This window comes from Anoplopoma fimbria, chromosome 21 (genome assembly GCF_027596085.1).
Source record: "Anoplopoma fimbria isolate UVic2021 breed Golden Eagle Sablefish chromosome 21, Afim_UVic_2022, whole genome shotgun sequence".
In the NCBI taxonomy this organism is placed as follows: Eukaryota; Metazoa; Chordata; class Actinopteri; order Perciformes; family Anoplopomatidae; genus Anoplopoma; species Anoplopoma fimbria.
The window spans coordinates 9936105-9962525 of record NC_072469.1 but is presented as its reverse complement, the minus strand read 5'-3'; the positions used below and the strand labels follow the sequence as shown (position 1 = coordinate 9962525).

The window sequence follows — 26421 nt, the reverse complement described above, 5'->3', positions numbered from 1 at the left end:
TACTGATGTTTAAGTAATCTTAGTTAAGAACTACATTGTCCAGCTCATTAAGGAAATTGCTGAGCTTTATTTATGAATGAAACTATATCTTCATGGGAGGTTTTTAAAGATCTACATCTCCTGTAAGAACCAATGGGTTTGGAGATGAGAGCCACAGACAGATTGGGGAAGTCAGACAGTATTGAGAGACAGACTAACTTGTTGTTCAATTGGTTCTTTTCATGGTACTTGTTGAGAAATAGTAAAATATAGAATAGAAACTGAACACAGAGATCACAGAGACCAGACAAATCAAACCATCTGCATTAATAATTATTACTAGAGGTATAAGAAAAAAAACGTTTTCTACAATTCAGATGGACTCACCCTGTACAGGGTCCATCTCTCACATACAGCAAACCCTATTGCTTACATGTTTCTGATAACAGAAATGTACAAAATTCATCCATTCCCAAACAAAATGATCTTTCCTCTCTGCCTGGTTGTACCTGTGTTCTGCTTCTGCCATGTTGGACACCCATCAATCCCAGCAGCCCCTCTCATCAACACGACAGTCCTCCCCTGCTCCTCGGTCCTTCTCTGTATCAGTTTATGTGGTCTTTTCCTCCATCCAGAAGGGATGTGGGTGTGTGTGTGTGTGTGTGTGTGTGTGTGTGTGTGTGTGTGTGTGTGTGTGTGTGTGTGTGTGTGTGTGTGTGTGCGTGTATGTTTGTGTGAGAGGGTGTTGGTCTGTGTGTATGTTCTACTGGAAGGCCAGCAGGAACATCAGCACCACGTTGATGATGATGAGCAGCATCATGATGAGGAATACCACCACCTTCTGTGTCTCTGGGGGGAGGTTGCAGCGCAGCATGGTGCTAAAGAATCCCAACCTCTGCCTGCTCCACCTCCCTGAGCCACTGCCACGAGCCATCAGTCCCCTGGCTTCCTCCTCTTCCTCCTCCTCAGCACCGCTGCCCCTCCCCCGTCGTCTCTCCCTCAGCGCCGTGCCTCCACACCACACCACGTCACCTCGTCCTCCTCCTCGACTATCTCTTTCACCGTCCTCTGGTGCCCCTCTCCTCCTCCGCTCTGCTCCAGCGGTCGCCTCCTCTGCTTCTCCTGCCACTTTGCCGATGCCCAGTGTCGCCCCGGCCTGCCAGTGGAGGCTGGGTGCCTATCTGTGTCAGCGTGTGAGTGAATCTGCGCGCAGTGAAGCTACTTGTGTGTTAGCCTATGTGCTGAGCACCCCAGCCCCCCTCCCCAACAGCCCTGTCCTCCTTTACTCCCTCTCTCCCCTTTGAGGAACAGGCACCTCCCCTCTGTTTCTACTTTCTATTTTCTACCAGATCAGTCTTTCGTTTCCTTTTGGTTCCTCTTCTCTCCCTCTCGGTCGGCTGTAAGGATAAAAGATGGAGGACAGGATGCTGCATCGCTCTGGTTCGTGCTCATGCCTCCTCCTCTTTTCCTCCTTCTTCTTTTTATCCGTCTGTCGCCTTGTTTTCCGGCTCGTTCTTCTCTCTCTCTAGCCTACATTTATTCTACCTGGCGATCCAGCTGGCCATTTGTTCTTACTCTGGTTTCTTTTGTCCTCTTTTATCCCTCCGTCTCAGCCGACGTTTTCTCTCTGTTAAGAGTTCCTGCTAAAATGGAGCTTGGTGCTCTGCCTGGAGCCGTGCTGCCTCAGCCATCCATCTAACTACAAGGATCCCCCTCTTTTCTTTTTTTCCTCTTCCTTCCCTTCCTTTTTTGTTTGCCCACCCTTGCATAGCTGGCAGCCAATCAGGGTGCAGAGTGTGTCAATGTATCCTGGATACCAGAGTAGTTGAGGCAGGACCATAGCAACCCCTATGTGGGTGGGGTGTGGGGTGTTGTGATGTGAGGGACAGAGGGAGGGGTACGGTGGAGGCCATGCAGAATAATGGATGGATCTCAAGGGAAATAGTGTGTGTGTGTGTGTGTTTGTGTGTGTGTGTGTGTGTGTGTGTGTGTGTGTGTGTGTGTGTGTGTGTGTGTGTGTGTGTGTGTGTGTGTGTGTGTGTGTGTGTGTGTGTGTGTGTGTGTGTGTGTGTGTGTGTGTGTGTGTGTATGTGAATACATAAGCAGGGGTTTAAGGTTGAGTACTATTTGCTACATTCACATACAGTCAGGTCCATAAATATTTGGACATTGACACAATTTTCATCATTTTGGCTCTGTACACAACCACAATGGATTTAAAATGAAAATATCAAGATGTGCTTTGAGTGCAGACTTTCAGCTTCAATTTGAGGGTATTTACATCCAAATCAGGTGAACGGACAAGACATTTTATACGTGGTCCCTCCGTTTTGAAGGGACCAAAAGTAATTGGACAATTGGCTGATCAGCTGTTCCATGGCCAGGTGTGTGTTATTCCCTCATTATTTCATTAACAAGGAGCAGATAAAAGGTCTAGAGTTCATTTCTAGTGTGGGATTTGCATTTGGAATCTGTTGCTGTCAATTCTCAATATGAAGTCCAAAGAGCTGTCGCTATCAGTGAAGCAAGCCATCATTAGGCTGAAGAATCAAAACAAACCCATCAGAGAGATAGCAAAAACATTAGGTGTGGCCAAATCAACTGTTTGGTTTCTTAAAAAGAAAAAAAGCACTGGTGAGCTCAGCAACACCAAAAGACCCGGAAGACCAAGGAAAACAACTGTGGTTGATGACCGAAGAATTCTTTACCAGGTGAAGAAAAACCCTTCACAACAGTTGGCCAGATCAAGAACACTCTCCAGGAGGTAGGCGTATCTGTGGCAAAGTCAACAATCAAGAGAAGACTTCACCAGAGTAAATACAGAGGGTTCACCACAAGATGTAAACCATTGGTGAGCCTCAAAAACAGGAAGACCAGATTAGAGTTTGCCAAAAAACATCTAAAAAAGCCTGTACAGTTCTGGAACAACATCCTATGGACAGATGAGACAAAGATCAACTTGGACCAGAATGATGGAAAGAGAAGGGTATGGAGAAGGGAAGGAACTGCTCATGATCCAAAGCATACCACCTCATCAGTGAAGCATGGTGGTGGTAGTGTTATGGCGTGGGCATGTATGGCTGCCAATGGAACTGGTTCCCTCGTATTTATTGATGATGTGACTGCTGACAAAAGCAGCAGGATGAATTCTGAAGTGTTTCGGGCAATATTATCTGCTCATATTCAGCCAAATGCTTCAAAACTCATTGCACGGCGCATCACAGTGCAGATGGACAATGGCCCGAAGCATACTGCAAACGCAACCAAATAGTTTATCAAGGCAAAGAAGTGGAATGTTCTGCAATGGCCAAGTCAATCACCTGACCTGAATCCAATTGAGCATGCATTTCACTTGCTGAAGACAAAGCTGAAGGGAAACTGCCCAAAGAACAAGCAGGAACTGAAGACAGTTGCAGTAGAGGCCTGGCAGAGCATCACCAGGGATGAAACCCAACATCTGGTGATGTCTATGGGTTCCAGACTTCAGGCTGTCATTGACTGCAAAGGATTTGCAACCAAATATTAAAAGTGACAATTTGATTTATGATTATGTTACTTTGTCCAATTACTTTTGGTCCCTTCAAAAGGGGGGACCATGTATATAATTTGTTGTAATTGCTACAGTGTTCACCTGATTTGGATGTACATACCCTCAAATTAAAGCTGAAAGTCTGCACTCAAAGCACATCTTGATTGTGTCATTTCAAATCCATTGTGGTTGTGTACAGAGCCAAAATGATGAAAATTGTGTCAATGTCCAAATATTTATGGACCTGACTGTATACCATACATTTATATTGATCAGGCAAATAACATACTGATAAAACATTTGATAGTAGACACAAAATAAATAAACCAATACATATTAATTAGAAGAACAGGTATATTTAAGAGAAGTTAGTGGTTCAGTGTCCAGGAGGTGAACCAGCACCACTCCAGCCACACTTCGTACCGTGGTCCGTGGAGCGTAGGGAGGTCCCGCAGTGGAGACACTGTTGTACTTCTTTGTGAGGGGGATGCAGTTGCATTGACCAGTTGAGGTCATTGCAATGTGCACACCAAGAAACTTGCTACTCCTGACTCGCTCCATGCAGGATGTGTTCTTGAGAAGAGGGATGTGGGCAGCGTGGTCCTTCCTGAGGTCATCTCTTTCTTCTCATCGACGTTGAGAGACAAGTTGTTTATCTTGACACCAGATAGCCAGCCATTCCACCTCACCTCTGTCTCATAGTTGCTGATGAGGTCCACTAGTTGTTTTATCTATAAATAATATTTGAACAATATGATGACTGGAGTTATTAGCAGAGCAGTCATGGGTCATGGGGATGTGTGCAGTCTTTCTGGTGAAAAGTAATTAATGACTTTGATGGTAAAATGGTAAATGGACTGTGCTTGTATAGAGCTTTTCTAGTCTTCAGACCACTCAAAGTGCTTTAACACTCCATGTCATCATTCATCCATTTACAACCATTCATACACTGATGACAGGGGCTACTATGAAAGGTGCCACCTGCCCATAAGGACTCTAACTAATCATTCATATCCATTCTTACACCGATGGAACAGCCTTCAGGGGCAATTTGGGGTTAAATGTCTTGCCCAAGGACACATTGACATGAACTAGAGGAGCAGAGGATCGAACCGATTGAAGGATGAACCTGCTCTACCACTGAGTCACAGTCGCATAGCAATCAATCAGTGCCTCTGTTAGGAAGACATCGCTGTCCCAGCCGTGTGGGCCGGCCTTGTAGTCAATGATGGACGCATGTTATTTGAGTTTGTGGGTTGACACAGGAATTTCTGTGCATTAATGCGCTTTGCTGCCCTGATATCCCAGGACAGTTTAGCCCTAGCAGATATGAGGGCAGCCACGTTCCTGGATTCCTAGGCAGCATCGCAGGCATCAGCAGCACACCTACCTCAGTGGGCATCAAGGCTTCTGGTTGGCACATATGGTGTGCAAATCCCATGAAAATACCAGTCCACCTCTCAATACTTTCTTACGTGCCTACTATATGTCTCAGCTCCAAGCCCATTTGTTCCTACTGAGGATTCAAACTTTTAAACACCTAACAAATATATTCTTTCATTTAGACAAAAAAGAAATCCTCAAACACCTGGCCGTGTTAGAGGACTGAATTCTTTTTTTTTATCAAATGCCACTCAAACAGGAAGAAGTAGTGCATTTGTTGGGTACTATTATTAACAACGGATTAATACACATAGTGTGAAACATGCCTGTAGTTCTTGCAGATGTTACCTGGGGAAATACTTTGGGTGAACTGATAGGTGGTACAGGTGGAAAACTTTCCCTTTATAGGAAAGGTTGCACTAATTACAAAAAACTGTTCTATAAAAATAATATAAACAAATCCTTTTTTTCTATTGTTTTTGCATAATACATTTAAGTTATATGATTATTGTTGGTCAGGGTCTTTGTTAAAAGCAGGGGAAAATAGGATATTGCAGTCTTATCCTTTGATGATAGCTCCTGTTGTATTTCAAGAAAAAAATCCTTCATATTTAATTATTTATTCAAAAGAGTGGTGTTATTTACTTTTATTAATTAATGTCAATACTAGTGTCTATTAAGAAAATGCATTTTCAATGATTTGTTTAGGCAAAAACAATATTATATCATACTGCATATCAGCTTTACCAGTCAGAGGGTTAGGCCACTATTCAGTTTAATGCAGGCCGGGCCGCAGAGTAAAACTCTTATAGCGGAATAGTAGTAGCATTTCACTGATTAACCTGCCTGTGCTTTCGCTAATTAGCTTGCATTAACTAACTAAAGTCTCTAGTTTAAATGGCTTGCTGTTTTCTCTAACAGTCACCAAACTCTTGAGTCTCTATTAACTGAATCCCACTCTTCAGGGCAGCAAAAACAATCAGAAACCACACAGCACCAGTTTTTGTCGACTTTTTAACTCCTCACGGTTCTAGATAACAGACATGGGTGACCCACAGGATGGCAGCAAAGCGCTGGTCTCTTTGAAAACTGGCTGATTTGCACCGTTGCCTGGATACACATTTTGATTGGCTGTCAATTTTTCCCTATCAACCAACCCAACAGAGTACACTAAATGTAGCTGAAAGAGGGAGAAGAACAACTGATTTCATACCTGGATTCAGTGACGGACTACTACACCACAAGGCTGATTATCAAATCAAAACCGGACTGGTTATTTTCATTTCTGTAATGTGAAGTCTGAAATTGATGTCAAAAATGTATTAATGTGAGCAACATTAGTATTACAATACAAACAGGTCCCTGCAGTAATTGCTGATGTAAAAGCATAAAAAGGGTTTGCTTACACAACTAATTTAGATTGATGCCTTGTTTGTTTTTTATGGGGAAGGTTTGGGTATGCATTTCCCATGTTCATCAGTTTTATGATTGAGGTTCTTTTTACCTAAATGCAGTGACATTCTCTTAAATGTATTGGATATTTTCTGGTAAAAGAGAAAAACTCAAAAATGTAAACTCCAGATGCACCAAAACATCCTTAACTCCAGATCTAAATGGAGGTTCTGTTAAATAAACTTGAACAAAGTAACCAGGATTTTTTACAACATCAGTCCTGGCATTACAGGATTCTCATCTAATTTATGATATTCATGCATTCTTTATGTTCCTTAGATTTAAAAGCGATGTTTCCCTGCGTTGGTCAAACAATTTGTGGACTGTAAAAATAAGATGTTTCGTTCTTATCTTACCCACAGAGAAAAATATGAAAACACGAAACAGAAATCAACGGGTACTTACAAAATAAGAGCAAATCACAGATACATCAGGGAAAATCTGTTCTTGTATCACTTCCTGTGTGATCAACTCATAACTGTACCAACATTACATTACATTACAGTCATTTAGCAGACGCTTTTATCCAAAGCGACTTACAGTCAGTAGTATATTACATATCATTCACCCATTCACACACTGATGACAGGCTACCATGCAAGGTGCCACCATCAGACTCTAACTAACATTCATCATGCAGTCCACACCGATGGCAAGCCTTCGGGAGCAACTTGGGGTTAAGTGTCTTGCCCAAGGACACATCGACTGCTGAAGCCGGGTATCGAACCACCGACCCTCTGATTGGAGAACTACCTTGCTCTCCACTACGCCACAGCCGCCCCAACATGTGCACCAAGTGGCTAGCTGTTCCTTGGCCCCATCCCAACCGAAGTCCGAACTATACATTCATAAAGAAAGCTAAATACCAAATTTACAAGCTAAACAATATTAATATTTATGAACGAGTTAGCCATATTGGCAATTCAAAAACAATTTCCAACAAAACCGGTTAACCACAAAAAAATAGCTAAATGTGTAAAGTCATATGTTTCCATAATATTGTCACATGAAATATTATAGAAACATAAATACAGCATGTTTTTTCCTCTATGCCATTGTTGAATGTATAATATTATGAGTGCAACAGTAGGAACAGTAAGAGCAATGTTCTGTAAGAAACTCAAACTAAAACAGTGAGTTGGACATACCCCAGATCAAGTGTGAGACTTTATCAAGGTGCTGTGAAAGTGCATCAGCTGAATCCGAGGCAGGTATCCATGACAACCAAGTTACCCAGCAACCTCAGAGCTTGATTTTGCCAACCCTCTTAGCCAAAGGGCAAAGGGAGCAATTTCTAGTCCTTTACTGAGGCCAGGCTGTTCTTCACTTGATACCATAATAACACAGAATTTTCTATTTCCTGTCATTTCAGTTCAGCTGAGAGTAACCGTGACACTGGTGTGAAACCATTAAGTCTAGCAACTAACGATGCTAACAGCGCTTACAGTGCAAACAATGGCAACAGTGCTGACAGTGTTTTCCTGAGGGGGAACCGGAGGGTGGGTGCTACCAAGGGCGTAGGTTTGCATATGGACGGTAGGTACATATCCCTATCAATATTTCAGGAGGACAGAAATGTCCCTACTAAAATTTTAACAAATACGTTTGCATCATCGTAAACACACACACACACACACACACACACACACACACACACACACACACACACACACACACACACACACACACACACACACACACACACACACACACACACACACACAGAGCGAGAGAAGAGCAGAGGAACAGAATCACTTTTGAGCCTTCTCCGCCTATCCAGCCTACTAAAAAGCCCACTGTCCCTCTGCATCTGAATGATGTGACACTGACAGCTATCTGTGAGGTGACTGGAGAAGACAGAGTGTGTTTATTAGAAGATAAAAGAACGCTATTGATGCTCTGATGTGTCATTCTTTAATTTTATTTGATGTTGGATTTCTACAACCATCTTCGTCAGTGTCCGTAGCAGAAAGGCCACCCCTTTCTCTGGGATTTGAACTGCTGGTTTGACTGTTTATGATATAATGGATGTAGCCACTTTATCAGAGGTCGTGACGTTAATGTTCATGTGGACAAAAAGCCAGGCAATGGGGAGAATTAGACCTGATCAGCATTATTTTTGTTTTTTATCTTGAAATATAATATATATTACTATTTTCGTATTAAATCGATACTTTATACGATACGTTATATTTTGACCTCATTCTCAACATCTCAGCTAACACAGATATGAGGGAAATGAATGTGCAGAGAATTTTGAAATGAGCAGAAATATTGTTGAAACAGATCTAAGCCAATAAATTCCAGGGGTTTATAAAGCAATTAAAATTAACTAATGTATCATGAAGATAAAAAGGTGCCACATGCACATTTAAATAGGTTAAACACACTAAAGACGAGGGAAGAGTAAGTCATGCCTACATGTGAGTTGACTCAGCAGGGATAACATTAATTGAGAAAGTTTGATCTACAGGGGAAGAACTTTCTAAGCATTACAGAATGCCTGAGAGCCTAACTACATTATTTTCTATTATATTTTAATATTTTCAATTACCAACTGAACCAGAATGAAGGATATTTAGTGTTTCACACTTGTGTGGATGATGTCTGCCATTTTATTTTGCTAATTTGATGGTCGCCTCCGAAGAACGAGAGCAGCTCAACTGCTGCTCAGCAGGCAGAGAGAAGCAGCATATTTCACATTTAACTCTTTGAAATGAGGCTTTATTTTGACCAAACCAGACTTACTGATTGTTTGGTTGAAAATATGAACATATCGTCCGAAACTAATTGGCAGAAGTTTAACGGAAGGAAGATGGCTTCTCCACCATCATTGCTACTGGAGTATCAATTGGTGTAAAGACATCTTAACCAAATTATATAGAATTTAGATAATCATGTAAATTTAATAAAAAAATGAAGCTGTGTTCAACCAAAATATCCGAGAGATGTTTAGTTGACTCCGGAGAGGTCTCAGTCATTCTTAAAGAAGTGATCCCAGTATATCAAAGAATCTGACTATGGCCGAGTTTAACGTCGCATTTGGCGTCTCATAGATGTCAAATGTAAAGTTTATCCTGATCGTAGGTCCGGACTGGATACTTATTCAGCCATTATATCCAACCCGGCACTGTCTTACGGGGAATCCTCTTCGCGAGTACCACACTTCAGAATTTTAGGAATCACATTAGACAGCGATCTCAAGCAAGCGTCACTGCCTCGAAAAGTTGGTTCGAATTCATAGTCATAAAAAGCGCTTTGGACGCGGCGTCCATAACTAATCCTGCTTGCTGTCATTAATAGGTAACCTCAATCTCGCTAAAATGATTATTCCCCTAGGCGATCTTTTATCTCTAGATTACTTGACCCCTCAAACTCCACAATCTTTGCCTTATATTAAGGATGTAGATCTGATCTAAGGTTTGGTCGTTGCTTTGCGATTATTGGAACTGTTTATCGTTCTTTTACAACAATAATGCAGAAACTTCAGTAGCTCTCAAAATGTTTACTTACTCCTATTGGTTTCGGGGGAATCAACAATGATTGCTCTTCCTTTAAATTTACAATTTACCGCACTCTTAAAGATATATCATCGTCATTGAATGCACGCTCTGCGGAAACCCATGGTCTAGCAAACAATAGTTGTTTTCTGTTATGATCAGGCAACTGTCAACATCATAAATAAAGGTTGCTCTTCTATTCACGTTTTTTAATAGATTTGCCAGACGACCGACATGGTCACGAGTCATGGGGAATTCCACTCTCTAGGCAGTGCTCCTTCCTGGCCTTGATAATATAATTGCCGACTCTACGTCCCGATTTAAATTCCAGGAGTTCAGAATCCTCTGCCCCCACACTGCGCCTCAGGCCTGAGTTGCCCAGCCTTCCCCCAAACTGTACTAGACTAGACGGCGCACTACAGTCCTATGAGCTCTGTGTCCCGTTACGTGCGTCTTGGACTGGCTAAATCTACAATAAAAATGTATGACTCTGCATGGTCCTATTTCAGTGCATTCTGCGCAGCTTTTTCTGTTCCTGTCATGCCCGTAAACATACCCATGATTTGTGCTTTTATTGTGCACTATTTTAAATCCCGGAGAATCCAACCTTCTCCATCAAAATCATTTGTAGCAGGTATTCAGTTTCATTTAAGATGTGCAGATCCCTCGGTATGTAGCCCGCTTGGGAACCCCTCCATACACCTCCTGTTCAACGGCCTTAAAAAAGAGAATCCAGGAAGCAATGTTAAGCTACTTCCCTTCTAATTACCTTTAGTGCACAAACTGGTGTCTCACTTAAGGCGGGTTGTTTTGGGTCATACGTAGATCTATTAACGGAGCCATGAACGTTACGTTCGCCCTGGAGTTACAGAGATAATCGCAGCTCAAAAGCTATGAGCGCTACCTTGGAGATTACTACTAGTACCTCCATGCAAGATAATACATACAAAATAAATAAGCAAACAAAAATGCTGCATTCAAAAGTGGTCGGGATGCATGCTTGCATTTCTCCAAAGAAGCGGCACCTAATAGCCAAGTATAACTGTCGCTGGTGACGTGAGTGTTCCTGACTGAAGTTGCTTTCTTAATCTTCGATCTAAACCAATTTCTTCTGGGCCAATCAGGATGCATCTGACCATAACCCTGGTGAGATCTAGACCACACCTACATGCTGCCTACCTCATTGATGGCTAGCTGCTCTCCTCCACCTCCCCCCGGGTGTCCAAATCGATGTCCAGAACTGCGAAACTCTTCATACAGCAGATCCTCTTCGCTGCCGAGCTCGTCCCCAAACCCCGTCTTCTCTGATGCCCCGTCAGGTACAACCATTGCTGAGACAGGGAGGGATGGGGAGGACAGAAAAGGGACAAAAATCAGTCTATGTAGTGTAACTGATTTACACATATGTTGTGTTTTTGATCCAACCTAAAACTGTGGGTGTTTCACCAGTTGATATTCTTCACCAGAGCAAATCAGTCAATAAGTATGCAAGTAGTAGTAGTTCAATGCCATACACACATACATTCATACATATATTTACATATACAATAATTCAATACTAACTGTATTGTTGAAGACGAGAACACCCTGTCTTGTTAAGAGTCCCTGTGACATGGGACAGTAAGTGACAGAGGCAATAATCAATATTTTTCAGTGGGGCAAGATTCTCTGGTTTGAAAAATGAAAAATACAACATATACTTGGCAACAATATAACAATATGATAATGACAAACTTCATACATAGCTGCAGGACCCTCAGTGCAAAAGATGCCCAGAATAACCATTTTAAGCCATATCAAAGTGTGGAGTTTGTGCTTTCCTCCATTCATTATCATGTGACGTGAATAACTGCGATTCAAGCTGCTCAAATACAATGATAGCTCTGAAGACTTCACTTTGAGCATTTTGTAATTCTTTTTGACATATATATTCAGTTAACAATAATATAATATGTAACAAACTGAATATTAGCTGTAGAGGGGGCTTTTAAATGGAATATCATTATCATTATACATGATTTTGCAGGCTGTGTCCTTTCTCTCACTGGCTGTCCGGACAATCAGCTCGGAGAAAGACACAGCGACAGTGCAGCTGAGCACTGGGTAGGGGTAAACACCCAGTCACTGCATGTTACTGTGCTGCCAAATAACCAGAGCGAAGAAACCTCTAACCCAGGCTATGACATCATCCCATTGTCTTACAATGCCTCTGCAGCAGGATAGTTCTTTCAAATGGGGCAGATTCGTAATAGGAACTATTTCTACATAGTTTAAAAAATGGACAAACAGCTTTTTTTCTGAAATATAGTCTATTGAACAGATAGATCATCAATCAGAAATCAGAAAACTCACTCGATCAGCAGCCTCCCCCTGTGAAACTGCCAAGAATGACGGACTGGGATGGCAGCCATTGTTTTGCATGGTTTTCAGTCATTTGGGGAACGTATTAAAGAATAGGTGTGATGTAGCCTGACTGAGTCGGGTTGGCTCACGCAGAGACAACAGATGACCAAAAAATGTCCTTTGAATTCCTTACAACCAGTCTAAAGCTTTATTTTATTCAAATTATTACAAACCACAGTTACAAAGTTATAGCTCTGAGCTTTCACATGTTAATATATGTGAAGACTTGTTAACATTATCCTGAAGAAATCATTCCATACTGTGAGGTTTGAACAAAGGAGGCTTTGTGTTAACTCCCACCACAGCAATATCCTCTCAAGTGTTTGTGGCTACCTGGCTGATGAGCTAAAAATACATTTGCTGTCACACCTCATGATAAGCGTCACCATCGGCTGCCTCGCCAACAGCTGTTGCCATGGAGGACTTATCTGTGGTGACAAATCACCGTGGAGACAGAGAGAGGAATGGAAGAGAACATAGCATCATTAAAGAACTCACAATAAGATGCAGTTGGGCAGCAGTACGTTTCTTTTATTAAGGGTATTAACCTTGAACAACAGCATCTTACACATCATATAATACCATGTATTGTAACATCATCATCAGTGCCATCATTGGGTCCGTAGACATTTCAGGTTGTGCCCTCATGGGGGCAGTGTAGGACATCCTGACCGTGTGTGATGCTGTTGAGAGATGGAGGAGCTCCAGGTATTGACTGTCCTTTATTCATGTGAAGAGAGTCTGTGCTATAGCAGCATGGAGGGGTGAACAGAGGGGCCACACATGAATTCTCCAACAGTGTACTGCTCTGACTGCCAACTCAAACAGCAATCCCATTATGGCATAACTCTTTCTACCAATATATTGTGATAAACACCAGCAATACAACCATAGCAGTGCAACATTGCCCTACAGTTAAAACCAGTGCAACAATGATGTGTCATCAAAGTCATGACAATAGCAGCTTACCAAACCCTATTGACCACCTACAGCCCTTTATTTCTAATTTCCAAAATTACAACAAAATAAATTCATGCAAAAAAAATATACTAAAGAAAAAAAACTGAACACAGAACGTCCTGCAGACCCCAAATGTTCACAAAGACTTCAGTCTTTTTTGTCAGTCTGTAGAACTCAAACTCCACCCTGAGCCGAGCTCCCAGCAGCCCCGTCAGCATCAGAACCACATCCTCTGGCTCTTAACCACTCTTAAGGGTCAGAGGATCTTTCCAAATAGCTAGTTTCGCCAGTCCTGAAATACAATTAATTAGTGTGTGTAGATGTTTTTTCTTTGCAGTGTAGTGTGTACTGTAGATAAAAAGACTAAAAGAAAAGTGTTCTCCTAAACCCTGAAACCATAACTGCAGGCGGCTGAAAAGTCTAACCAGTCTGGAACACTGAATAAACAGAAGATGTATGGTTTCTGTCTGCGAGCAGAAAGGACAGCCGTCCCCTGTGCCAGGATTGAGGTGCACCAGATACCTGTTTGTAGCTATGGCCCCATGTACAATCCTCCACTGGAGGTCGCCTGTGCGTTTGTCCACAGGCGGTTTGTACAGGGACCGCCTATAGCCCCTTGGTGATGATCCCATGCCAAAAAACTCTGCCCACCTCGACACCTTCACTCCTGCCAGAGAACTTAAGTTGGAAACCTTCAGACTGACATGATAAGCTTCTTTTTTCCCAAGAGTCCCCAACTCTGGGGTCTTTAAAGACAGCAGGATGTCCTCATCTTGTTCAGTACTTTGACACAGTGTGTGTAGACATTTTCCCCTTAAGCTGTGTACAGGTCCACCAGCTTACAGTCTGTTCCATGCAACAAGGCTCCTGAGACCCCATGCAGACTTGGAAAAAAGGCAAGTTCTGGAAAGGGGTCAGTGGCATCAGGCATTTCCTCTCCTCTGCCGTACTCCTACAGCATGATGACCTCCTCCTCTGTCAGTCTCTCAGTGCACCTGCTCAGGATACTCCTGCTCTGTCGGATGGACTACAGGTGCGTCTGTCAGTCCAGGACCAGCTACATCCACCACTTTCCTCAGGGTGGTAGTCCCAAAGGAGCATAGCATGCTGCTAAGACCTGGTGTTGAGCTGTCCTAAATGTTCATCCTGGTTCCATTAACCAGAGGTTCTTTTAGTAGCCAGTGCAGTGAGCAAGTACCTTCCAGTCTTGTCCATTTAAAACAGTTCCATACGTTAAAAATCCCTGAAAAAAATGAGGTAGTCCACACAGTTTTAAAAGATTAAAATCCATTTTTAAAAGTGCGGTGTCTACTCCCAGACCAGCTGCTTTCCTTAAAATACAGTTAGTCACGTCCCCCAAAACCACATCTGAGGGACCTGTGAGCTATTTTTGGACAACTGGAACCTGAAAGTAGCCACTCTGCTGTCTATATGTACCAGACCCTGTCCTCCATCCTCTTTTGGTAAAAACAGTACACTCTGAGGGACCCAGTGCTACCTGTCCAAGAAGTAGTCCACTAAGATGGCCTGCAGCTTGTGTGTGAGGCCTTTAGGTGATTCCATGTAGGCCAGCATGTACCACAGAGCAGAAGCCACCAGATTGGTGGTGTTGTCTCCATATTGGTGGGGTTGTCTCCATATCGCGTCGCATACCCGACGCGATATGGAGACAACCCGTCCCGGAAAAAGAGCCGGAGTGAGGGTCCGGGAGAGGATGGAGGGGGACCCACGGTCATTATGGGGAATGTGAGGTCCCTCGCTAACAAAGTGGATGAACTGTCAGCATTGGTGAGCAACCAGCGGGCCTACAGGGAGTGTAGTCTGCTCTGCTTCACGGAGACATGGCTGCACGGGAATATACCGGACAGTCTGCTCGAACTAGCCGGCTTCACGCTAGTTTGGGCGGACAGAGGGAAACAGAGCGGTAAGAAGAGAGGAGGAGGTCTTGCCGTCTTTGTCAACTCTAAATGGTGTAATCCCGGCCATGTCACTGTGAAGGAGTGTATCTGCACTCCCGACATTGAGCTCCTGGCGGTGGATTTGAGACCCTACTATCTACCGCGGGAGTACTCACACGCCATTGTTGTTGTTGTTTACATCCCACCATCAGCTGCAGCGAGGAGCGCGAGTGACGTCATCCACTCTGTTACAGCGGGGCTTCAGACTAAACATCCCAACTCACTCATGATGATCAGCGGGGACTTTAACCATGTCTCCCTCTCTCCTGTCCTGACCAACTTCAAACAGTATGTCAGTGTTGCAACGAGAGAGAACAAGATCCTGGACCTCTTTTACGTGAATGTAAAGGGGGCCTACAGCTCCTTTGCCCCCCCCTTGGTGAATCTGACCATAACCTAATAGAACTTGTGGCCACCTACAAGCCACTGGCTATGCAACAGGCAGCCAGCACAAGGACTGTGAAGGTTTGGTCGGAGGACGCTGAGGAGACCCTCCAGGAGTGTTTTCAGGTCACAAACTGGGAACTGTTCCAGGAGGACTACGGGGAGGACATCGAGGGCCTCTCTCGTTGCATCACAGACTACATTCACTTCTGTGAGGACACCATTGTGCCCACAAAGAAGGTCCGCTGCTACCACAACAACAAGCCGTGGATCAGCAAAGAGTTAAAGGGTCTTCTCAACAGGAAGAAGAGGGCCTTCATGGCTAAGGACAGAGGGGAACTTCGGGCTGTTCAGAAGGAGCTGAAGAGAAAGCTGAGAGAGGCTAAGAACAGCTACAGGGAGAAGATTGAGGCTAAGATGGGACAGAACAACACTAAAGAGGTGTGGAATGGGATGAAAATGATGACAGGCTGCAGTCTGCCTTCATCTGGAGTACAGGGTGACCTAGCACTCGCATCGGAGCTCAACCTATTCTTCAATAGGTTCGACACTACCCCCACCCCGGTGTGCTCCGATAGTGAGGCTAGGTCTCCACCTAACACCTCTTCCCCCATTCACACCTCTGCTGGGGTCTCTGCTCCCCCTTCCATCTACACCTCTGCCACCTCCCCCTCTCTCAGCAGACTGTTAGGACCAGAGGATGCCCCCCCCTCACTCACTAGCCCTCTTCAGACCAACATCTCCACAGATGTGGACCAGGACAGCCCATCACTCCCCCCATCCCCCCCTACAACTGTTCACCCACGGCCAGGAGTTCACAGCTCCCTTCAAACCCCCTCACCACCCAGCCCCACCTTCACCACCATCCAGGTACAGCATCAGCTCTCCAGGCTTCAGATAAGCAAAGCCAGTGGACCTGATGACATCAGCCCTAGGTTGCTGAAAGTGTGTGCTGGACAGCTGGCAGCTCCTCTCAGGCACCTCTTCAATCTCTCCCTGAGGTTGAAGAAGGTGCCCACAATCTGGAAGACGTCCTGCATTGTCCCGGTGCCGAAGAAGAGTCGTCCCAGCGGTCTTAATGACTACAGACCTGTGGCCCTGACATCACATGTCATGAAGACCCTGGAGAGAGGTTCTGCGGCACCTGAGGACCCAGCTTACAGCTTTCCTGGACCCACTACAGTTTACAATCTGCCACACATCGGGGTGGAGGACTCCATCATCTACCTGACACACAAGGCCCTCTCTCACCTGGAGAAGCTGGGAAGCACTGTGAGAGTCATGTTCTTTGACTTCTCCAGTGCTTTCAACACCATCCAGCCCTCCCTACTGAGAGAGAAGCTGCTGGAGATGAACCTGCACCCCGACACCACTTCCTGGATCACAGACTACCTCACAGGCCGGCCACAGTACGTCAGGGTGGATAGCTGTGTCTCTGAGTCTGTGATCAGCAACACCGGCGCACCCCAAGGAACTGTACTGGCACCGTTCCTCTTCACTCTCTACACCTCGGACTTCCGCTTCAACTCTGGTTCCTGCCACCTCCAAAAGTGTTCCGATGACTCCTCCATTGTTGGATGTATCACCAGGGACAACGAGGAGGAGTACAGAGGACTGATTGAGAGCTTCATCACATGGTGCAGCAACAACCACCTGAAGCTCAACATCAGCAAGACCAAGGAGCTTGTGGTGGACTACCAGAGGAACAGAAGCCCCCCTGTCCCTGTTTTCATTCAGGGAGGGGAAGTGGAGAGGGTTGAGTCCTACAAGTACCTTGGGGTGCAGATTAACAATAAACTGGACTGGACACACAACACTGACGCCCTCTACAGGAAAGGACAGAGCAGGCTGTTCTTCCTGAGGAGGCTGAGGTCGTTCAATGTGTGCAATAAACTGCTCAAGGCATTCTACCAGTCTGTGGTAGCCAGCGCCCTCTTCTTCGCTGTAGCGTGCTGGGGTGGTGGCATCAGGACTGGAGATGCCAACAAACTTAATAAGCTGGTGAGGAAAGCCAGCTCTGTGGTGGGTCTGGAGCTGGACAGTCTGGAGTCAGTGGGTGAGAGGAGGATGAAGGCCAAACTCGGAGCCATCCTGGACAATCCCTCTCACCCTCTCCAACTGTGGCAGCTGGGCAGCTCTTTCAGCCATCGGCTGATTCTACCAAAGAGCAGGACGGAGCGCTTCAGACGCTCATTTGTGCCCACTGCCATCAGACTGTATAACAACAGCGGAGACCACAGTCTGTCAACATGCTGACCAGCCCCCCCATGTGGATATACTGTACATTTTTATTTTTATTCTTATTTCTGTTCTATCTTTATTTTGTTGTATAGTATGTGTATTTATTGTCTGTGTCTGTGTAGTTGAGCTGCTGCAACACTCGAATTTCCCCATGGGGATCAATAAAGGAATATAATAATAATAATATATAATAATAATAATAATAATAATAATAATAATAATAAGATTGCCTCTGTAGGACATCTGTGGCTTCAGCCATTTCCACTTAGCCAGTCTTCTTTTTTTCTACCACCCACTCCCAGTTCTTCTGGACTATATTTTCTTTACGATATACCCACCAAGATACTTAAGCCCGTCTTTTTTCCAGGTCAACCCCCCTGGTAGACTGGGCAGATCCCCCTCCAGTTCCCCAATGCCAGTGCTTCAATGTTTTCCTAGTTGACCTTGGCGTTTGAATGGTGTCAAACTCACTAACAATAAACCCCATTTTACTGATTTAGTGTAGAACTCCAGAGGAATCCCATCGATACCAGGGGCCTTCCCCCACTCCATGCCCTGTAGTCCAGTTCCTGTATGTCCAGGGGACCCTCCAACCCAGTGTTCACGTCCTCTGGGAGTATGGGCAGCCCTCCACAGAAGGAGTCAAACATTTCATCATTTTCCTTATACTCACTATAATAAAGTTCTGAGTAGAAGCACACAACTCTCCTCCGGATCTCTTATTTCCTGTCCTGGAGAAGAGCGCAGAGCATGAATAAGCCTGCTCTGCCCATTCTTCTTCCCCAATCCAAAGAAGAACTTGGATGGTGAGCCTTAGTGCCCTGCAGGTCTGTAAGAGCAGATTTTGTAGACTTGAGATCTTTAATGTGATCTTGATTTCCAGTGGATTTTGCTAAAGCTCTACGATTTCAGTCTCCAGGTCTTTCATAGATCTGGTAATGTCCCGTGTGACATTAAGAGTGTATTGTTGACAGAGCTGCTTTATCTTGACCTTCCCACAACCCCACAACTGAAAAAAAACTAAAAACATACTTAAAATTTGCATCATATAAAAGAGCTGTGTTAAATTGCCAGTATGCGCTTTTAAAATCTAAGTTAGTGATAAAAACGCCGCAAATAACCATCAGTGCTTACCATGATCCCGTTCGCTTTGTCAACACTATCTACTAATATAGCAATGGCGTTGTTCTTAAGAGCAGCGGACTTCACGCTGCTGTGACCGACAACCTTCCCCAAGGCCAGGCTGCAGTCCTCCATCGAGGAAGAAAAAACCTGGCTTTGTTAAGTCCATTGTAGCGTTTAGCTCGCAGAACCAGCATGCGCTGGTCGACTGCAATCACACACTGAATAACCCTAAAACCCCTTACGTATACACACCAATGCCGTAACACCTACAATCTACAATACACTCTATTAGTAACATTAACAAGTAAGTAAAAATAAAGAGAAATCACTATCAATCACTCTCACAACTCAGGGATAGAGAGAGTGACAAAGACAGAGACAGAGAGATACAAACAGACAGAGAGAGAGAGAGATAACAGAAAGAGAGAGACACAGAGACAGCTGCACAAGGAAGACAAAGTGGAGACAGAGCTGCACTTCCTAACAGAATGCACCAACTCCAGCCAGTTTGAACTAAAAATGTCCCTTAATTCAAAAACAACCATCCTGAATTTGTCCAGAATACCAACATTTACAAGAAGTTAGGAGAGCACACAGAGAGATGCTTTTGGATTTTGATAAAGAGAAATATCGTATTTATTTATTAGTTAGTTTTTCATACTTTGACATATTTGAAATGAATATCAAATGTGATACACATTAGACTAAAGTACTTTGCAAAATGTTTTCTTATTTTTGTGTCTGCATATGTAGTGAGTGAATGTGACGGGGAATCAATCTGTGAACAGTCCCCATCCACACAGTGAGCAGCAAAACAGCTCCGGCAATGTTCCATCATCCGTATTACAGGAAGTGACAGATTGATGTTGGGCACCTTGCCAAATGTTTCTTCATGAGGACAGAATCAGCCTGGCTAGACATACACTGAAGTCATGTGTGTACCACATGAGACAGCAGATAGAGCACTCGTGCACAGAAGAAATAAATAAGAATCTGCATACACAGAAATCCACATTGGATCTTTCAGTGTGACCTTGAGGGCTTCACACATTTAAATAGTCTCCCTCCATACACATTTTCAACGACACACTGGAGTCATGCCACGTCCCATCCTGCTTCAAGGCCTCCACCATCATCCCTGTCCCCAAAAAAACAAGGATCACAGGACTTAATGACTACAGGCCTGTCGCCTTGACCTCTGTGGTCATGAAGTCTTTTGAGGGCCTTGTCCTGTCCCAGCTTAAAACCCTCACCGAACCACTCAGTTCGCCTACAGGGCCAACAGGTCTGTAGACGACGCAGTCAACATGGCCCTTCATTTCATCCTCCAGCATCTGGACTCCTCAGGAACCTACGCCAGGATCCTGTTTGTAGACTTCAGCTCTGCATTCAACACCATCATCCCTTCACTGCTGCAGGACAAGCTCTCAGAGCTGGAAAAACATGTCTCAGTCTCTTGGAGCATCAGTACCGGTTCCCCTCAAGGCTGCGTTCTCTCCCATCTGCTATTCTCCCTGTACACCAACAGCTGCACCTCCAGTCACCAGTCCGTCGAGCTCCCGAAGTTCGCGGATGAAACCACCCTCATTGGACTCATCTCTGGTGGGGATCACCTCTAGGACCCTGAGGTGGGCAAATAAGATTGCAGCCGACACATCTCAACCTGGACACAAATTCTTTAAGCCACTTCCCTTGGCAGGAGGCTGCAGTCCATCAGGATCAAGACCTCACGCCATAAAAACAGTTTCTTCCCATCTGCAGTTGGGTTTGTCAATAAAGCGTGGGACCCAAAGTGACTCAGACAATTACATCCCCAGGACAATCTCTTACCATTTACACCCCTGCACATCTTGACACTTTAATAATATAATATATCTGTTTTAACATACTCCTATTTGTTTACCATATTTTATTGTATATTTTCATATTTCTATTTTTAAATTATGCCTTTATTATTGCACTGTGTTTGTTATTTACTGTACGCACCAATCAATCACCTACTTTCCCAATAAAACACATTTAGTCAAAACACATAAAGCTTAAGAAACTATCTACTGTTGTGGAGCTTCTCAGGGGATACCAAGAGTTCAATGACATAAGCAGAAGAAGTGTAGAGATAAAGACCATGGTGTACACAAAGCACAACAACTTCAGTGAGGAGGAGGATAAAGAAAAGAAGGTGCAGCAACGAGTGCATGGTGAGGATGATGAGAATCATACCCCGACATCAGACCAGCACAGACAGTGCTAAAAAAGCATCCCAATAGGACTCCATTACATTGCTGAACTGTCTAAACAGAGTCTTTACAATGAGTCAACACTTACAACCAAATATACAGCACCTTAAGATCTCTGCTGGTACCGAGTGTGTGAGAATGGACGTTTACTGGCCAGGTGTCAGGGGGTACAAGGGTTGTGGAACAGCAGTCGCCCTTGGCTGGGGCTAGCATTCAGTGAACAGTACAAAAAATATGCACAACTATGCAATCAAATTAAACATCACGTCATTAAAGGGTATGGTTATCATTAGCATCATAGTAACTTGGTGTTAGAAACTGCAGGCTGATTGCCCTCCTCTCCACAAGAGGCACCAAGAGATGTTCACTACACTTATGGTAGAACCTCCCATGTTATAAATAGAGGCCTAGGTGAGGACTTCCTCCTCTTTGTCTCCAAACACCTTCACCATGATCGAGTGTCATGTGTCTTTTGAATTACCTTCAATGGAAGTAGCAATTTATTTCTATTATTGAATTTATGACATATTTCAGATGATGAACGGATCATCTTAGAATCTAATTTGTTTGTAAGATTATGATTTGAGCAAGATGTTGTAATCTCTTTCTTTCTTCGTGTAGAATCATGGAACCATGATCAGCAATAACCTTCAAAATAACTTCCTGGCAAAATAAACGGCATAAGTGAGTGCAACCTTGTTTCCTGGTGGTTTGTGGCTCCAGTTAGAACTTTAAATCCGTAACAGATGGTCCTTCGAGCCGGAAACTGAGCCACACTCCACACATTGACCTAAATGGCTGATTCAGAGACTGATGGCATTATGCCTACAGATGAGGCCACTACTGAAGTTAAGTCTCCTTCTGTTAGGAGCATGGATGGATCCCAAGGTGTAATTGACTCAACCCACCTCTACATGGAAGAGGCCACCCCAGAATTGTCACAAACCACACCTAGGCCATCTCCACCTGCTAAAACCCTCACAAAGCCAATCAGTCATGAACCAGGGGCTAGACCTAAACGAGATAGGTGCCCCCCTGACTACTATGGGATTCATATGTCACAGCGGAAGACAATTTCACGATCCCATGGTTCACGTAGTTCTTACAGTAAGAGGACTCATTACACTAATTCAGCCTCTAGTCTCCCTACACACTCTCGTGTTAGTAGGGGTTCCAGGAGCAGCCATGCTTCTAATTTGAGTGATCTCCAAGTCAGCATTCTCGAGGAGAAAGGAAGGAGGGATCAACTGGAGGAGCTTAGAAGACAAAGAAAAGAAGATACAGAGCTTGATGAGCAATGTAAATATATTGATGAGAAAGCCAGAGCAGCCCAGCATAGACAAGAAGATGCACACAAGGAGAGAGAGAGAGAGAGAGAATTGTTAGACAGGTTGATATGAACCGACGCATTCGTATCAAAGAACAAGAGCTTGAGTCGGCCCAGCTAGTTTCGAGTTTTATTAGACAGAATCTCTCCGAAGACGAAGACCTTGCTGGAGCCTCTGCTCCTATTCCCTCATCTCATCATGGGAATGGAGCTACCACTTCCTTTTTTGATCTGCCTCCCTCCAGGATATTCACTCCTGCCCCCCCAAACTTGATGTATGCTGACTCTCATTCTCATTCTGCTTTAACTCCCGGAGGACTACTTGGAGCCTCTCAGACACTTCCTATGTCCCAAACAATACAGCAGAGCTTAGGGCCTGTCCAGGCTCACTCTTTGCCCCCTGTAGCCACTGCTCAAGCGCCACTGTTATCTATTTCCCACGTGTCTGCCCAGACTTTACACTCCTTCAGTCACCATACACCTGCCAAGGTAATACCTTCTTCCCTGCCTTTTCACCGTGTACCTGCATCTCCGGTCACTGTCCAAGCCCCTAGTTATGTAGCATCGATGCCTGGCCATGGACAGCCCACTTTCACTGGTACTCTTCCTCCAATGCAAGTCATGTCATCCCAGCAGCCACAATCTGTTTACCCACATTCTCAAGCACCCAATGTCATGGATCTGTTCATAGCCTCAGCTTATGGAATCCCAAGACCTTCACTTCCTGTGTTTAAGACTGGCAGAGAAAATGATTTTGCCCTCCTTAAAATGGCTCTGGATAACCTCCTTGACAATCATCCCCATCTAACTGAGCAATATAAATACCAGGTTCTCTCTTAGAGCACCCAGGAGCAAACAAATTGGCTAGATCCAGCATGCATGATACAACACCATATTCCACTGCTCTCCTAGCAACTTCAGGAGAAATATGGTCAGCCAAGGCTTCTTGTTCAGAGTGAGATTGGAGCAATATTGAACTCCCCCATTATCCGCATTGGTGATGTAGAAGCCTTTGATGACTTTTCCCTTTCTGTTCATGCTCTGGTTGGAATGTTGCTGTCCCTGGAAGGCCCCAACGGATCTGAACTAAGATGTGGCTCTCATGTCGACAGACTCCTCAGTAAACTCCCTGTACAGTATAGAGATGGATTTGTTGAACACTGTATTAATCGTGGCATTCTGACTGGGCAGGCAAACCAAACGTACTCCCTCCTTGACCTTTCGACCTGGCTACAGAAAAACGCATATCAGAGAAAGCTGTCGAGCTCCACAAACAGGAAAGACAACAACCTAGAAAGGAACGGCAGCCCTCCAGACAAGTCTCCTCTGTCTACCTATCGACAGCATCTGAGAGAGATGGCACACCAAGAGCCTACACCGAAGGAAAGGTAAATGTTAATAAGCCTAAGCCTTACTGTCCCTACTGTAATGTCAGAGACCATTTCCTTGGTGCATGCACAGAATTCAGAAAACTATCCAAGAACGACATTAAAGAATGGATCAAAGAGAAGGGGAGATGCAATAAATGTGGTAGAATACACAAAATAGACAAATGCACCTTGAAGAGGCCATGTAACAACTGTAACGAGCTTCACCTTACCATTCTCCATGATGCAAATGCAAACAAATCAGCCACTGTGATGTATACTTCCTCTCCCTCAGAGCTCCTTTACATGGACAAACCCAATCGCTCCCATAAAGTCATGTTGAAAATTGTTAATGTGTGTCTACAATGGAGAGAGGACCATTAAAACCCATGCAGTACTTGATGATGGCGCAGATAGATCTATTCTGCTTCCCCAGGCTGTTCAGCGTTTGGGCTGTTCAGCGTTTGGGCCTTCCAACTCGGCCTGAGACCATCTCATTGCGCAAAGTGAGACAGGATATTGTGCAATTAGATGGAGCATCTATATCCTTTGAAATTTCCCCTATCAACCAGCCAACTGAAAGGCATGTGTTCAATGGAGCATTTACTGCAGAAAATCTTGGCCTGTCAGAGCACACATACCCTGTAAAGCAGCTCCAAGAACAATATCAAAATCTGAGAGGTATTCCAATACAGTCTGTTGACCATGCATGCCCTCTTGTCCTCATCGGCTCGGACTATGCTCATCTCATCACAGCCACAGAGCCAATACTCATGGGGCCCCCTGGCGGGTCACTGGCAGTACGCACAAGGCTAGGATGGGCTCTCCAAGGGCCAGTCAGCGTCTTCCAAACCCAGCACACTATCTCCTTCAATCTTACCTGCTTCAAAAGCGAATTGCTAAGGAATGTTGAAAGACTCTGGCAGATCGACACCTTGCCCTACATCAACGAAAAGACAGCCACAAGGTCAAAGCAAGACAAGCTCGCTCTCACTCTACTCCACTCCAAGACAGTAAGAGTAGATATAGATGGTGTCATGCGCTACGCTACTCCACTACTACGAGCTCCCAACATTTCCACCTTTCAGGCTCCAAAGGAAGCTGTCCTGCCCCGACTCTGTGCTACAGAAAGACGCCTATCTAACGATCCCAAACTGGCTGATAAATACAGAGAGGAACTGATTAAGCTCGTGCAGTCTGGCTATGTTCAAAGGATTCCCAATGAGCAGGTAGACCAACCACAGGAAACTTGGTATTTCCCACATCACATTGTTGAACATAACAACAAACATAGAGTTGTATTTGACTGCTCCTTTGAATACATGGGACAGAACCTAAATAAATGTCTTTTGCCAGGACCAACACTAGGTCCTTCTCTCCTCGGGGTTCTACTCAGATTCCGCCAACATACAATTACCATCTGTGGAGATATCAAAGGTATGTTCCATCAGGGTACGCCTTTTGGACGAGGACAAACCCCTGTTGCGTTTTATATGGAGAGGAATGCAATTAAACCAGGAGCCCTGTGTTTATGAATGGCAAGTCTTGCCATTTGGGACAACCTGTAGTCCATGCTGTGCCACCTATGCAGTCCAGAAACATGTCAAAGATCACTGTAATGGAAATGAGGAGGTCCTTCAATCTGTCCAATATTGCTTTTATGTCGATAACTGCCTCCAAAGTTTCCCTTCCTCTCATAAAGCAAAGTCGCTCATTGACAAAATGAGACCTCTCCTTGCTGATGGCGGGTTTAACATCAGACAATGGGCTAGTAGTGATCCAGATGTAATAAACCATCTCCCACCAGATGCAAAATCCGAAACCAGTGAATTGTGGCTCTCAGGAAATGGAGACCCCAAAGAGCTGACACTAGGCCTACAATGGAACTGCTTTACAGACATGTTGTACCATCAGCCTACAATGAGAAACGTATACAAGGTGCTGGCAAGCCAATATGATCCTCTAGGCTATCTGACCCCATTCACAACCAGTGCAAAGATTCTTGTACAGGACCTATGGAAGCAGGAAAGAGGATGGGATAACATCATCAAACCAGATTGGTTGTTGGAGAAATGGCAAGCATGGGAGTTTGAGTTGCAGAATCTCCCTGACATTCACTTTCCTCGCTGTTATCTGCCCCCCTCTACTCATACAGCCACCTATGAATCCCATCTGCATGTATTCTGTGATGCCTCTGAACGTGTGTACAGTGCTGTTGCCTACCTTCTGACCAAAGACAAACATGACCACACCCATGTCAGTTTCATCATGGCCAGGTCTCGTGTTGCCCCTAAACGCCAGCTGTCTATCCCCCGACTTGAACTATGTGCAGCCCTATCTGGTGCCCAGTTGACTAACCTACTCAAGACTGAACTCACTATTCCATTACAATCAGTGACCCTCTGGACAGATTCTACAACAGTCCTGTCATGGCTAACATCCGACTCTTGTCGTTACAAGCTGTTTGTTGGTATAAGAGTAGCTGAGATACAGAATCTGACTAGCACAAAGAGTTGGAAATATGTTGATTCCAAGAATAATCCAGCTGATGACCTGACACGGGGAAAAACCCTCCT

The 26421-nt window shown here is 44.5% G+C and overlaps 1 protein-coding gene across 3 annotated transcripts in view; it reads right to left on the bottom strand.

Moving 5' to 3' along the window:
* Window positions 1–26421, bottom strand: part of LOC129110549 (rho guanine nucleotide exchange factor 4-like) — an 80039-nt gene that overhangs the window by 16389 nt on the left and 37229 nt on the right. For all 3 annotated transcript variants that reach the window (XM_054622643.1, XM_054622644.1, XM_054622645.1), the window contains exon 4: window positions 11023–11174. In XM_054622643.1, coding sequence (XP_054478618.1) covers window positions 11023–11174 — 152 coding nt within the window. The remainder of the gene's footprint in view (window positions 1–11022; window positions 11175–26421) is intronic.